This window comes from Convolutriloba macropyga, chromosome 9, assembly GCF_964194025.1.
Source record: "Convolutriloba macropyga chromosome 9, txConMacr16.3, whole genome shotgun sequence".
Classification (NCBI taxonomy): Eukaryota; Metazoa; Xenacoelomorpha; order Acoela; family Convolutidae; genus Convolutriloba; species Convolutriloba macropyga.
In genome coordinates, this window is record NC_134476.1 from 9,136,333 (window position 1) to 9,151,801 (window position 15,469).

The 15,469-nt window shown below is 30.8% G+C and overlaps 2 protein-coding genes across 2 annotated transcripts in view; both read right to left on the reverse strand.

Moving 5' to 3' along the window:
- LOC142346113 (neuronal acetylcholine receptor subunit beta-4-like) overlaps window positions 1-1,736 on the reverse strand; it is an 83,794-nt gene extending 82,058 nt beyond the window's left edge. The window contains exon 1 of the mRNA XM_075398617.1: window positions 1,711-1,736. Within this exon, the coding sequence (XP_075254732.1) occupies window positions 1,711-1,736 (26 nt within the window). The remainder of the gene's footprint in view (window positions 1-1,710) is intronic.
- Window positions 1,737-3,856: 2,120 nt separating this feature from the next.
- The window catches only part of LOC142346017 (acetylcholine receptor subunit alpha-type unc-63-like), a 28,543-nt gene continuing 16,930 nt past the window's right edge, over window positions 3,857-15,469 (reverse strand). Inside the window, exons 2-3 of the mRNA XM_075398497.1 lie at window positions 10,887-11,209; window positions 3,857-4,223 (exon numbers count right to left, since the gene is read on the reverse strand). Of these exons, the coding sequence (XP_075254612.1) occupies window positions 3,868-4,223; window positions 10,887-11,124 (594 nt within the window). The 5' untranslated portion in view covers window positions 11,125-11,209 and the 3' untranslated portion in view covers window positions 3,857-3,867. The remainder of the gene's footprint in view (window positions 4,224-10,886; window positions 11,210-15,469) is intronic.

Consider the following 15,469-nt stretch of genomic DNA (forward strand, 5'->3'; position numbering starts at 1 on the left):
TAACTTCCGTTTGATACCTTAGCTGATTATCTATCATTATTCCCAGGTGTTTCACTTCAGTTTTCTAGCAATTTTTGTGCTCTAAATTGTTATTATTGTGGCTGATACTTTTGATCGGAAGATTCAAATCTGTGTTTATTTTTACAACGGTTTCGTAAAGTAGTCACGCATAACATCAACTGAAAACTCAAGTGACCAGCACTAATCTCGGAGTACTAATGCTTTCACTCATTTTTTGTTCTCAATCGTTAACATGAAGAATGAACAAAAAATGGGTTACTGAACTTTAGCCTCAGAAATCACTTGTTGTAGTTCAATGAACGTCGAAGTCTCGTCAATCACACTTATTCTTCGCAACCGTTGAGAAATTTGACAAAAGTTTTACTGAGGATTTATTGAATAAATTTCAATTTTCCAGTAGCGTAGGATTATTTAATTGGTCAGCTTTTTTAAAAGGATCAGAAAGTGCTCATGTCGTAAATTCGTTTTTAATCATTCTTTGCCAGCGTGATCGTTGAATTAAACTAAATCTGCTGTAGTAAAATATTTACGGAAATGTTGTTTTATTTGTTTTTACACCCAAATGGTCTTCGCTCTTTCTTGAAATCATTTAAATGAACAGATGTGAAAAAATTTGGTCTAAAGTTAATTCGTATTTTGCACTTTAACTAAATTCAAACCCAAGGAAAATTTTGCCTGCTTTGGTTATGAGTTGAAATATTCTGGGAGTGGTATTATAAAAACTGGAGCAGAGTCCATGAAGCCGCGGGCCCGAGATTTCATGCGTCTTAAAGTTTTCATGGCTTCAGCTTTCGAGAATACTTTGAAACGGGGGCGCTCTTATGAAACGGAGAGAAAAACAGTGTTTTGTTTATTGAATAATTTTGATTGAAAGGTCGTTTTAATGGGACGGGACAAGGAATTACGTCATATATTTTCTCATACTTATTATTCAACAGATCTTTTTTTTTATTACTTAGTGAATCCTTCTTTTTGGACTTTATAAATATGAAATTTCAGTTTCACTGAAATTTTTTGCTTCTGAATTATATTTTGAAGGAATTGATTTGAACGTTTCGAAAAAAAACCCAATTTTGAAAAAAAAACAAATTTCTTAAAATTTTAAATCCAAGATGATATTTTTGTCGAACTTACAGACTACAGCGTCAGCTTAATTTTTAGCGCGTTGGTCTTTTTTCTTGTGATGTTTTGGAGGCAAACTTGAGAGGTAGCAACGCAGGGAATACTGTTAGGCACAAAGATTTTTCGTATGGTCTGTGTAGCGTATGAGAAAGTTTCCTATACTCAAAAGGTTTTTTTGTACCTCCTGTTATGATTAAAAGCCACACTTGCCTGATCCAATGTTTCATTTTTCGAACTTCTGATTTTAGCTCTATTTTGGCAAATACATTTCTTAAATCAATCAATTGTTCCACATGACTACTTTTAATCAACGAGTCAAAAGTGGTACATAATATTGTCTTCAATTATTTATCGCTTATAAGATGATCTATGATCTTTTTTTTATCGTAGGACGAATTTTGGGTGGGTAAATAATTTTCATTGGACTATTATTATCCCGTTTTAAATGTGTTTCCTGATTTTTTTTTATCTTACCAGAAATAATTCGAATTCTAATCATCGATAATTTACTTGTCTTCAAAAAATGTTTCAATCAAAGTTCAAACCAATTAATAAAAATTTTATTACCTTGTGTCTCTAGGGTCAGTAGACATGTTTACTAATAAGTCTCGCTTCAAATTAATTTTTTTTGCTGCACTCAGCTTCTCAAATATTTGAGATGGCTGGCCTAGATCTTTTCCTTCCTCTCCTTGCAACTTTTTTTGGATCCAAGAGAAGTACTCCTCCTGATTTCCTGTTTCTCATTTTTTCTGAAACAATGAATTGATTTTTCTAAACAGCTTCAGCGAATGGTCGGAATTCATGTCACTCAAATATCTATCTATTATTCTATATATACAATTCGCCTCAATACCATTTTTCTACTGCAGACTTAAGTTGTACTATATTCATTGTAATGTTAAAAGCATCTAAGTGGAACATTTTCAAGTTGTGTGGTTGTTTGCTTCGAAAACTCAGAAATCCGTATGTGCCGGAAGCAAGCCAGTACCGAGCTTTATTTGTTCACTTACTAAATTCATAGTTAAGGCAACTTTAGTGTGAAAAAAAGACTGTTAACTAGGGACGAATTCGTGTGCATAATTTTTTTCGAAACGCTTTTTTTTCTCAATTGCTTTTATAGAGTCGTTTCTGTTGATCCGATCAAAAAATTTGTTGGAATAGGATAAACCACAAATGTGGAGAGCATCATGCTTTAAAGAGATTCATTTTGCTTTTTATTTACGATGAAAATCAGCATCAATATGAACAGTAGATTATAATTATTCGATAATGGGCAAAAAAGTTAACTTGAAACGTCTTTGGAAACGTCACAGTTTATCACGCTTAAACGTGAAAAAAATGTGCTTAAGTAAAAAAAATCACGTTGAGTTGAAATATGTAACCTCAAGTAGGATAGTTTTGAAAAGGAAATATTTAAATTTGTTCAAGAAGCCTATAGATTACAGAAATTTCTTTTGCTTACATTCTTTTCACGGGATCTTGTCTTAGAAGGCCCACTGCTTACACACAGTTTAAAATGGCTGTTGATTATATGTGCTGATTATATTGTTTCCTCAAAAATTTTCAACAGAATTTTTTAACTTCGATATCGTAACAGATTCAGAAAGGTAGTCCACAAAAAAAGCGCTGAATGGAAGGGCAAATCATGACAATTAGATATTCAGATAATTAGAAATTCAGATATGTAGGGTAACAACGAAACGCTACCTCAACGCAAATGGCGCTAGCACATCGTGGACTATACAAAAAGTAGAACTATGCAGTGTAAATTTCTTGAGCTTCTAAAAATTTGGAAGTTTTTAATATCATTGAATTACTTGGAGCAAAAGATTAGAGATCATCAGAAATATAGTGTTGTTCTAAACATGTAGCTAGATTTAAAGAACACCTCAATTTTGACATTTTTTTAAATTGCCAGAGTCAAAATCAGCGCTAACAAATTTTTCCAATTTAATTAATTTATTTTAAATTTTAAGTTTTATATTGTACATAATGAATTTTATATATATTTTGTATTGTTAACGGAAGTCTAACATATCGTTACTTGTGTCATCATAGAATTACGAACATGAGCATATTTGTAGAAATGTGAGAACTAGAAGACCAGACAGAGGTCCTACAGAAGAACTAACCAAGGGGGGCTGATCAACAGGACGACACTTCAAATGGACTACAGTTGATTTTCAACTCACACGACAATATTACATGGACTTTAATTATAAACCCGTACCTAACTCTTGGTCGAATTCAGTACTTAGTCAGAGTCTATTTCAGGTCACATTTTACACTGATATTGTCTGATACAGAGCTACCTCAATGATTCATTCTGAATTATCGTCTGATTTAGAAGAACACAGAGTGTTTTCTCTGAATTTTGCTATGACTCAGAGAAATATTCGGACGTTACTTCACAGTTGTTACTGAAATCCTTATGAATCAGTACGAAATCATGAAAATTTTCTGAAATTGCTCTGAATCAGTACTGATTGACACTGAACCCTAGGTACGGGAAATACTCCCTAAAAATCGCTATTCTGTTAATATTCACCGAAAATGTAATCACATTCATATCGCATGCATTCATATTGATTAGAAGTAAAAAAAACCAGTCCGGTTATCGCCGAGAAGTCCGCCCGCCCGCCGTCAACTAGGACCAAATTATCAGCGCACATTGAGGGTTTGATACAAAATTTGAGTAACGTCCTGTTGAAAACCCCCATCCCCCTAATCAACATTATTGAACTCGTAATTAAAACGAGAAGCTACAACTGCAACGATTAAGAAGTGCAAGAGCAGAAAATTTCGATCCATAAACGTCACAAATTTTTTCCAATGCTGTTCATCATCTTCAGGATTTTCCACATTGATGTCTGAACGACTCACATTTTCATCAAGAATCGAGTTTTCGTTCAAACCTTTGGCTTCAATTTCGGCTGGATTGAGATCCGATCTTTTGAGAGAAGAATTTGATCTTGACTCAATTGGCGCCAGAAAGAATAGAAACATGATGTTCGATGAGAGAAATCGTTTGAGATATTTGTTCATTTTTGATTGCGACCACTCGACACGAACGTTCACAGCTGAAAAGAAGTAAGATTTAAAGTTCAAAATGGGAACCTATTCACCTGACGCCAGGTCATTTTCAGTTCTAGGCAAAAGTACCCGGGTTGACAAAAAGTTTTAATCACAGAACTTTCGTATAATAGACCATTAACTTCATAGATCAAAAAAGTTGTAAACGATTGGCAAAACTACAACTTTGACACTAATGAAGTTTCTATGACTAAAAATTTTCCATAAATGGAAGTTCTATGACTACAACTTTTCATAGACGCCGTAATATGAAGTTGTTATTTTTTATTTTTTTGAATTATGAGGCCAATTCGGGTATTTGCCCAAAAGTCTATGACATCATTACTGATCAAAAATATCTCATGTCACATTTTACCAATACATGATTGGCCAAGACATACCAAGTCTAAATCCAAGTCCTAAAGCAATAGCAAAACTATTGCACTATTCACTAATAGTAACTATTAGTAACTATAGTAACTGTTAATTATTATATATGACGGGTCAAAGAACCTTCTAAAAATTATGTAAGAATTTTTAGAAATGCTCCAAAAATAAAAAGTACATAATATTGAAGAGCGCTAATACTAAGCATAAAAGAGCGCAATTCAGTACACTTGCAAAGTTTCAGCGTTTTTCAGCGTATTGTTTACAAAAAGATCACGCCTATTAAACAAGTAATTGACATTCAATTGCGGAAGCGTAAGCTGAAAAGTAAAAAACATATAATAATTATGTAATGCTCGCATTAAAAGTTTTCGAATTATATTTTTTTGAATAATCCAAACAAAATGTCCAAAATTTAAATTCCAGGATCTCTGAAGTGCCAAGTTGTAGAGTGCCACATTCTCCTATATACCGTGTCAGATTAAAAAACCCGCAAAGCTGGGCTTTTATTCAAGGTGACCTGGTGTAGACATTTTTAAAAAAAGGATTTTTATCTGAGATCAATTCTTGGATCACGACTAAAACAATATTTTTCCAAGGACTTCATCATATTCACGGAAACTTTTGAAGAATAAGTTCAGTAAGTATAAAGTCAATGGGAAAATTTTGCTTTAGTCATGACCCCAGAATCAGTTTGTAATGTCAATAATAATTTTTGATTTTTAATTATTAAGTTTTACAGATCAACTCAAGGTTTCATAACGGCGCAATAAAATATTATTGTTTTTTGTTTCTTTTTTTTCTTAAGTCTATATTGCTAATCTTTTTCTGAGCAATGAATTCATTTAATTTTGCCCTGTTTTGAAAACTAAATGTGTTTTTATCGCCGCAAAATTAATATCTTTCGATTTCTTACAGGGTTTTTGATTTATGCTCACGAAAAATATTGTGTTCAGATCAAACTATACTGTGAATTAAAACACTGGGTCACCATATAAAGCATAAAAACCGTTTGGCTTGAATTTATTTGTATTCTTGATCATGTAACTTCATTAGGATAACTTAATGTACACTGATATTCTTTTTAATTTTTCCGTTGCAGACGCAGCGTAACGGTGCAATAAATAGTTGTTGCTTTTTTTCTTGATTTTCTTAAGTCTATTGTGCTAATCTTCCTCTGAGCAATGAATTCTTTCAATTTTTTCCTGTATTGAAAACTAAATGTGTTTTTTATCGCCGCAAAATTAAAATTTTTCGATTTCTTACAGGATTTTCGATTTATGATCACGTAAAATTTTGTGTTCAGATCAAATAAAACTGGGACTCAAAATACACTGCGTTGCCATGTAAAGCATAAAAAAGTTTGGATCGAGTTTATTGGTGTTCTTGACCATGTAACTTCATTAGGATAACTTAATGTACCACAATATTCTTTCTAATTTTTCCGCTACAGATGCGTATGGTTATTAAAACTATAAGAAGAGAACAAAAAAGGCGGAAAAAATTTGGAAATACTCTTTAATTTTTGAAATTTTGTCTAGTGTAATTTTTTTTACAGTGTTCGTTGATGGCGTTTTGCGAACAATTCGCTAGAGTAAATGACCAAATAAAAAAATGTGTCCTTGTTTTCATAAAGCTTGCGGGGAAAAACAAACAAAACTAATTTTGACCATCAACATTTCACTTCAAGCAAAAAGTTTGATAATTAAAAATTTTAAATAAATTGACAAAAAAATTGTTATCTGATATTCCGATAGCTTAAGTTCAAAATGATAATGCAAATTGCCGAAATTAACGCAGCTCTTCATGTTGCTGGAGTGAATTTCTTTTCAAACTTATTTGTATTTTTCCCCTGCGTTCCATGTTTTCCTTGCTACTCTTGTAACTTTTGGAAGTTTTTATGTGGTGATTTTTTTCATTTTGTCGCGGAACAAAAAATATGTATTTTGTTTACTATCTAACGCCGCTTTTTTTTATTATTTCACCTTTCGCTTTTCACATAGTTTTCAGATTTTTTGCGCGCTTAAGTAAAAAACTAAGCATAGTATGACAAATTCTGGGTTAAAAGATAAAAGACAATAGGCTGAATTTTTGAAAAAAAAAATAGTCTGATATAGTTGTATGTTTGATTTTGTAGAATAAGTAGGAAAGTATAAAGTTACCTTATGTTCTTCAAAACTTTCGGTTACAGTCAGTACTCAACTTGAGGTGATTAATACTGCAAAACTTCAATATTTTTTTGAAAATATCTCAGAAAGACTCTTCTCTTTCGTTTCTATGGAAAAATCTTTATGTTTGTTCTTGGCATATTTCAAGTTAATTCAAATAGTTATTTTTCTTTGTTTTCTTAGGGAGCTTTCAATTTATGCTCGCTTGAAACTTTGCTTACAGATTAAACAATATTAGGAGGGAAAACATACTGGTTCCCTTATGAACCATAAAAAACAGTTTGGATCAAATTTATTTGTATTCTTGACCATGTAACTTTATTTGGATAACTTAATCTAACCCAAAATCCTTTCCAATTTTTGTTGCAGATGCCGCGTAAACTAATTAAAACTAAAAGAAGAATAGTGTAGATTAGAGAATGTTAATCATCTTTTTTAATTTTTTGCGACAGAAAAATGAAACTAATTTTGCACCTTTCACGAAGAACGCTGTGAAAATTTTTTTTAATAATTTCTGTATACAATTGCTGTAAACAATTTCCCTCTAGCAAAAAATTGCGGCAATGATTTTTTAAAAAGATAAAAACCGAAAGAAACTTAATTTGAAGTTATAATAATCTTTTCCAGAGCCAAAAACATCAAAAAAATATGCCACATCAGCGAAAATTTCCAACGAAAAATTCCACCAATGCATTTTACTTTTTTCGTTGCCACTTTTACGTATTTTAAAAATTATTTCATAGGCACTGAGCTCAAATAGGTGTGCTGTCGCATAAACCTCAACCTAATTTTTATCAGATCGATATTCGATCGATATTAATCGAAGAGAGTTGTGAGTAGTATCATTAGAAAGCTCGTCTAGCGTAGAATATGGAATTTCAAAGATTTTTTGAGATTGTTTCTTCCGACAGTGTTATCGTTGTTTAAGATTCAGTAAACATCTGACTGATTTTTGCTGTATTTGTTTTTATTTCCCGTAATGTTACAAAATTTTAAACTTTTCTTGCCAATTTTGCTAAATAATACGTTAAAAATGTTAACAATAGTGTTGTTGGTTCTAACTCTGATGATGGAAGCGTGTTGTTGAAATGTTTCAATCAATCTTTAGACTGAAATATTTGCTTAATTTATATAAAAAATCAGCAGGCATTTTTAAAATCAAAAATAGCACGAGTTAAGCTTTTTTGGTTCATTTTGTTTATATGGATAGTTTAAATTGAGAATTATCCAGAACGCGTCCTTTGTTTTTTGATAAATGGTTTTGTCAGATTATGCAAATCCAGAAAAATTGGAAGAACTGGTTTTATTTCAACGTCTTAGCAGGGCTAGTTTTGTTTGATAAGTAAGAAATTTTTTTACAGTCCAAAATTGTTTCTTTAATCAATCGCCGTCTTTTTTGAAGATTTTTTTTTGTTATCTGTTATTTTTTTAAATACACATCAGAACAATTCAAGTCGAGTCACATTACTGACTGTTAAAATTAACTTGCTAATGAGTTTCAAGAAAACTGTTTGGATTAATTAGTCAAAAACCTAAGGTGTTTTTGATTTTTAAAATCAGTTGTTTTTAAAATATGAAACGCAACTTTTTTCTTCTTTTTTGTCAACTTGTAGCCTAAAATTGGCAATGAAAAGTTGCCTTGACCTACTGAAAAAGTTAAAAAGGAATGTCTATTACTGTTCTTGAGTTTTAACTAATGGCGTTTTCAGTTTTCGAAAATAATACTACGAGTTTTCATAAAACTTCTTCACATTTTTCAAAATTTCATTAAAACTATTTCCATATTTGAGGTACATTTTTTCCTCTCAGATGAATATGAGGTCAAAGAGCACTTATAGAGAAAAAAATGAAAGGATAACTGAAGATATCATTTCAGTGGATGGTTTATGGTTTTAACAGCGTCGACACCGTCTAAGAGAAGAAGTAAATGGAATTTATTGTTTTGCCTTTGTTTTCGTGTTTTTTTTTGCATTCGAAAGAAAATTTCTGGTAAGTGTAGGTCTCGCCAGCTTCCTATGCAAACATAAAGAACTTTTTGTACTATTTCAGAAAATACCTAAATTTTTCCGAGGCTTTGAAATCAATTATTGGATCAATCAAAAAACGTTTTTTTTTATACTTTGAAATTTGCTGCTTTTTTTGTTTGCCTGATAACTATCCTCCTTAATAACATGTTGTATATCACGCAATTAATATTGAACAATAGCCAAAAATAGAACACATCAAGTGCTCTAGCGCCTTGCTAATTGACTTAAAGGCTTAGAAACTTGGTTTTCGCGATTTTTTTTTAATAATGTTCGATTTTGTTTATATTTGTCGTTCTTTTTGTAGACCGATGACTTTTTCTGAATAATGAGAGATCTCAAAAACATTTTTGAGCAACTATTGATCGTTATTAATGATTTAAGTCGAGAGCTATTTTTTTCTTGGAAATTAATTGTTTTCGAAAAAAGATTTTTTTTAAGCATTGTCCTTTCTTTTTGTCCTTTTTGCTGTTCAGTTTTTAGCTAGTCCATTATTCAGAAGCTATGTTCACAGAAATGGTATGCAAAATTGTGCAAGTGATAACGTCTTTTATTACGCAATAGATTACGATTTTAGTGGTTCGGCACATTTTTTATCGCAAAATTGAAATGAATCTTTGTTATTCGTCTGTTTTTGTCGTTTTTTTTCGAAGTCGTAAATCAAATTTTGGATAAAGACAGATCCCAATGGTTTCATATTTGAGTATGATTTAACGTGAAGCTATTCAACGAATTCGGTTGATATCTAATGCTTTTTCATTAATTGAGAACATTTGTTTTAAAAAAAAAATTAAACGTATATTTTAATTTAGCTTTTTTTGTTGCTTTTTCTCCTTGATACCGAGCCTCAAAAAGATTTTTCTGTTGAAACAACTTTTCTCTGTTTAGGTTTTGTTTGATTTCTTTTTGGATTATTATTGAGTTTTTTTTTACAAAAAGAGCCATTGAGTTTTGGTCGTTTATAATGATTCTTGTTGTTGTTTGCTTTTGTTTTTTTCTTGTCTCGTCATCTTAACAATAGAAGTTGTCATTTGTTCTCTAATGCAGTTTTTGTTTTTACAAATTGTTTTGAGTTGGAAGCTTTTCTTACATACACCAATTTTTTTGAACAATACTTCTATTTTTGAAAATTTTCTCTCTTTTCCTCTTTTGATAGACAATTAAGCCAAAAATGTGGATGAGCCGGGTCGGCAGAGGGGATGTGGATGAGATAGTATGACATTCTGAGTAAACACAGCTGTCAGTGGTTTTGTATAGGTATATATTTAGCCAAAGAATTATTTCAGTTGACAACTATTTGATTTCATGACTTTGAATTTAATTGTTTTCTAAAACTGTAAACGTATTTTCTATTTTTACCCGTTTGGTTTTCTGTCTGCTTGTTTTTCATTCTCAATTTAAACAGGTCGTTATTTGTCTTGTTTCTTACTCTTCTTAATGACAGGTACCATCGGCCACCAAATGATTATTATTTAATTGATATAGGGGTTTGAGCTTAAAGCGATTTTTTAAACGGCTACTCCAATTGTTTTCAAACATTATATGATTTTTTGAAAGTTATCATTATCTTCCTCATTTGGTAGACATTTAAGTCAAAAACATAATTGAGCGGGGTCAGAACATTATGTGCGAACGCACATTTCCGAGCCTCCTTGTTTTCATAACTTTCATGTTTAATCGTGTGCCTGCTCAGTTTGATTCAGCGTTTGTCTGGCGTTCCCAGCATTTTATACGACTACATGAAAGATCACTCATGAGTCTAATAATTAGCGCGTTTTTACATTGCAAGGTCACGTTCTTCAAATAACTAACCTAATTTTTTAAAAATTTTTTATAGATATATTTTCTTAAATGTACGTTGCATCTGTTTTGCATTTTATTTAGACAAACTTAACAATGTTTTTATAATGTTTTTTAACGTCTACTATGAAAAACTTTGGCTTGAAATTGCTTGTGTATCGACCTTATATTTTTGGTAGGGTAATTATCCCCCGCCCCGCCTCCCCCGGGTGTATGAATCATTTAATTTGATCCGACCTCTTTTCTTGGGTAAGAATTTCACAATAGTAAACGAACGGATCAACAGAATTACCTATTATGGACAGAAGACAATTGAAGCTCATGTGACTGGTGACGACAGCTACAAAATAGGCCAACTTTGGAAAATTGAGAGAACTCGCTGGAAATATCTCACTGAGGGTGACGAAAGATAAGAATTGGGCCAGGAGGAGGGTAACAGCAAAGGACACCTTTTCCCCCGAGTCAGCCGGGAGGAGGAATGTGAGTCCAGATAGAAAATAGAGAGCTGTAGCCGGGAATATAATGAACATCGTGTAGAACAGATGTCGTCGTTTAATGTATAAATTAACTTTAGCTTCATGTAAAGTTCCATTTTGGGTTTCAGTGACGTAAAATCTGATAAAAAATTCACAATTTCAGGTTCAAGTGCTTTTTTGGCCTATTATTGGAACTTAATATCTGAACTATTAAGAGCAACAATGATAATATTTAGAATTTTCATAGAAAATGAAAAACATGATGAATTACTAAAACATAAAAAAAATTGCAGAGGTGATAAATTGTCAAAAACTATTTGTAAAACCAGTGTTAGAACGCAATATTAGAACGCAATATTAGAACGCAATATTAGAACGCAATATTAGAACGCAATATTAGAACGCTAGAGCGAAAAAGTTGTTTTATTTTCTGTAAAAAAACTATTGAAGTGACCGTGAATTGAAACATGATTAAACTTACGTTGACGCTGAAAACTTTTTGTTTTTAAATCAATAGTTGGTCGAGGTGTTTCTCAATCGTCAATACATTGTCTAGAAGATTTTTTTTATTGGTCAATACAATATCTAGGTTGGCGACTTAGGAGTCCAGGTAAAGTCGAGATTTTCATTGAGGTCACTACAAAATACTCAAAAAACATTTCTGTCAAATATCGTTTCTCATGGACAAATTCGGTCGAGGATGGTCTTTTCATAAACAATTGCGGAGCATGCTCATTTTTTTGGTCAATTTTGGAGGATAGTTTTTTTTTCAGGGACAATTTTGATCAAACACGGGCTTTTCAAGAGTAAATTGGGTCGGGGATGTTTTTTTGCGAACAGTTTCTGTCGAGGGCTGTTCTTTCTCCAACAATCGCAGCCCAGCACGAACTTTTCCTGAACAATTTCGGTCATGGACGGAGTCTAAATCTAACTTATGGAAGTAATGGTCCCTCATGTTGAGTTCCCAGGGCGAATTGACCTCCAATCACGCTCAATCGACCTTACCCGGGGAGCTTCAGGCAGAATAAAATTACAGGGTCTCTAAAGCGTTCGGGTTATTTCAGTCCAAGCATTGTACTAATTCGGGTCTATAATCCGAGTTCATTTCTCGCCTGGGAAGATCTGATTATAGATCCCCAGTGATTGTGGAATTTTTATCGTGTAAGATCTGACAAATTTCTGACAAAACCATCTTGCTAATAGCCTGTAAGGGGATGCAACTTCTTATCAGATCTGAGAAGACGTTTATCAGATCTTATACGATAAAAATTCCTCTTATAAGATCTTACACGATAAAAATTCCTCTTATGAGATCTTACACGATGAAAATTCCTCTTATAAGATCTTACACGATAAAAATTCTTCTTCTAAGATCTTACACGATAAAAATTCTTCTTATAAGATCTTACACGATAAAAATTCTTCTTATAAGATCTTACACGATAAAAATTCCTCTTATAAGATCTTACACGATAAAAATTCTTCTTAAAAGATCTTACACGATAAAAATTCTTCTTATAAGATCTTACACGATAAAAATTCCTCTTATAAGATCTTACACGATAAAAATTCTTCTTATAAGATCTTACACGATAGATATTCCTCTTATGAGATCTTACACGATGAAATATCCTCTTATAAGATCTTACAAGATAAAAATTCTTCTCATAAGATCTTACACGATAAAAATTCTTCTTATAAGATCTTACACGATAAAATTTCCTCTTATAAGATCTTACACGATAAAAATTCTTCTTAAAAGATCTTACACGATAAAAATTCTTCTTATAAGATCTTACACGATAAAAATTCTTCTTATAAGATCTTACACGATAAAAATTCCTCTTATAAAATCTTACACGATAAAAATTCCTCTTATAAGATCTTACACGATAAAAATTCCTCTTATGAGATCTTACACGATGAAAATTCCTCTTATAAGATCTTACACGATAAAAATTCTTCTTATAAGATCTTACACGATAAAATTTCTTCTTATAAGGTCTTACACGATAAAAATTCCTCTTATGAGATCTTACACGATAAAAATTCTTCTTATAAGATCTTACACGATAAAAATTCTTCTTATAAGATCTTACACGATAAAAATTCTTCTTATAAGATCTAACACGATAAAAATTCCTCTTATAAGATCTTACACGATGAAAATTCCTCTTATAAGATCTTACACGATAAAAATTCTTCTTATAAGATCTTACACGATAAAAATTCTTCTTATAAGATCTTACACGATAAAAATTCTTCTTATAAGATCTTACACGATAAAAATTCCTCTTATAAGATCTTACACGATAAAAATTCTTCTTATAAGATCTTACACGATAAAAATTCCTCTTATAAGATCTTTCACGATAAAAATTCTTCTTATAAGATCTTACACGATAAAAATTCCTCTTATGAGATCTTACACGATGAAAATTCCTCTTATAAGATCTTACACGATAAAAATTCTTCTTATAAGATCTTACACGATAAAAATTCTTCTTATAAGATCTTACACGATAAAAATTCCTCTTATAAGATCTTACACGATAAAAATTCTTCTTATAAGATCTTACACGATAAAAATTCTTCTTATAAGATCTTACACGATAAAAATTCTTCTTATAAGATCTTACACGATAAAAATTCTTCTTATAAGATCTAACACGATAAAAATTCCTCTTATAAGATCTTACACGATGAAAATTCCTCTTATAAGATCTTACACGATAAAAATTCTTCTTATAAGATCTTTCACGATAAAAATTCTTCTTATAAGATCTTACACGATAAAAATTCCTCTTATGAGATCTTACACGATGAAAATTCCTCTTATAAGATCTTACACGATAAAAATTCTTCTTATAAGATCTTACACGATAAAAATTCCTCTTATAAGATCTTACACGATGAAAATTCCTCTTATAAGATCTTTCACGATAAAAATTCTTCTTATAAGATCTTACACGATAAAAATTCCTCTTATGAGATCTTACACGATGAAAATTCCTCTTATAAGATCTTACACGATAAAAATTCTTCTTATAAGATCTTACACGATAAAAATTCTTCTTATAAGATCTTACACGATAAAAATTCCTCTTATAAGATCTTACACGATAAAAATTCTTCTTATAAGATCTTACACGATAAAAATTCTTCTTATAAGATCTTACACGATAAAAATTCTTCTTATAAGATCTTACACGATAAAAATTCCTCTTATAAGATCTTACACGATAAAAATTCTTCTTATAAGATCTTACACCATAAAAATTCTTCTTATAAGATCTTACACGATAAAAATTCTTCTTATAAGATCTTACACGATAAAAATTCTTCTTATAAGATCTAACACGATAAAAATTCTTCTTATAAGATCTTACACGATAAAAATTCCTCTTATGAGATCTTACACGATGAAAATTCCTCTTATAAGATCTTACACGATAAAAATTCTTCTTATAAGATCTTACACGATAAAAATTCTTCTTATAAGATCTTACACGATAAAAATTCCTCTTATAAGATCTTACACGATAAAAATTCTTCTTATAAGATCTTACACCATAAAAATTCTTCTTATAAGATCTTACACGATAAAAATTCTTCTTATAAGATCTTACACGATAAAAATTCTTCTTATAAGATCTAACACGATAAAAATTCTTCTTATAAGATCTTACACGATAAAAATTCTTCTTATAAGATCTTACACGATAAAAATTCTTCTTATAAGATCTTACACGATAAAAATTCCTCTTATAAGATCTTACACGATAAAAATTCTTCTTATAAGATCTTACACGATAAAAATTCCTCTTATAAGATCTTTCACGATAAAAATTCTTCTTATAAGATCTTACACGATAAAAATTCTTCTTATAAGATCTTACACGATAAAAATTCTTCTTATAAGATCTTACACGATAAAAATTCCTCTTATAAGATCTTACACGATAAAAATTCTTCTTATAAGATCTTACACCATAAAAATTCTTCTTATAAGATCTTACACGATAAAAATTCTTCTTATAAGATCTTACACGATAAAAATTCTTCTTATAAGATCTAACACGATAAAAATTCTTCTTATAAGATCTTACACGATAAAAATTCTTCTTATAAGATCTTACACGATAAAAATTCTTCTTATAAGATCTTACACGATAAAAATTCCTCTTATAAGATCTTACACGATAAAAATTCTTCTTATAAGATCTTACACGATAAAAATTCCTCTTATAAGATCTTACACGATGAAAATTCCTCTTATAAGATCTTACACGATAAAAATTCTTCTTATAAGATCTTACACGATAAAAATTCCTCTTATAAGATCTTACACGATAAAAATTCTTCTTATAAGATCTTACACGATAAAAATTCCTCTTAT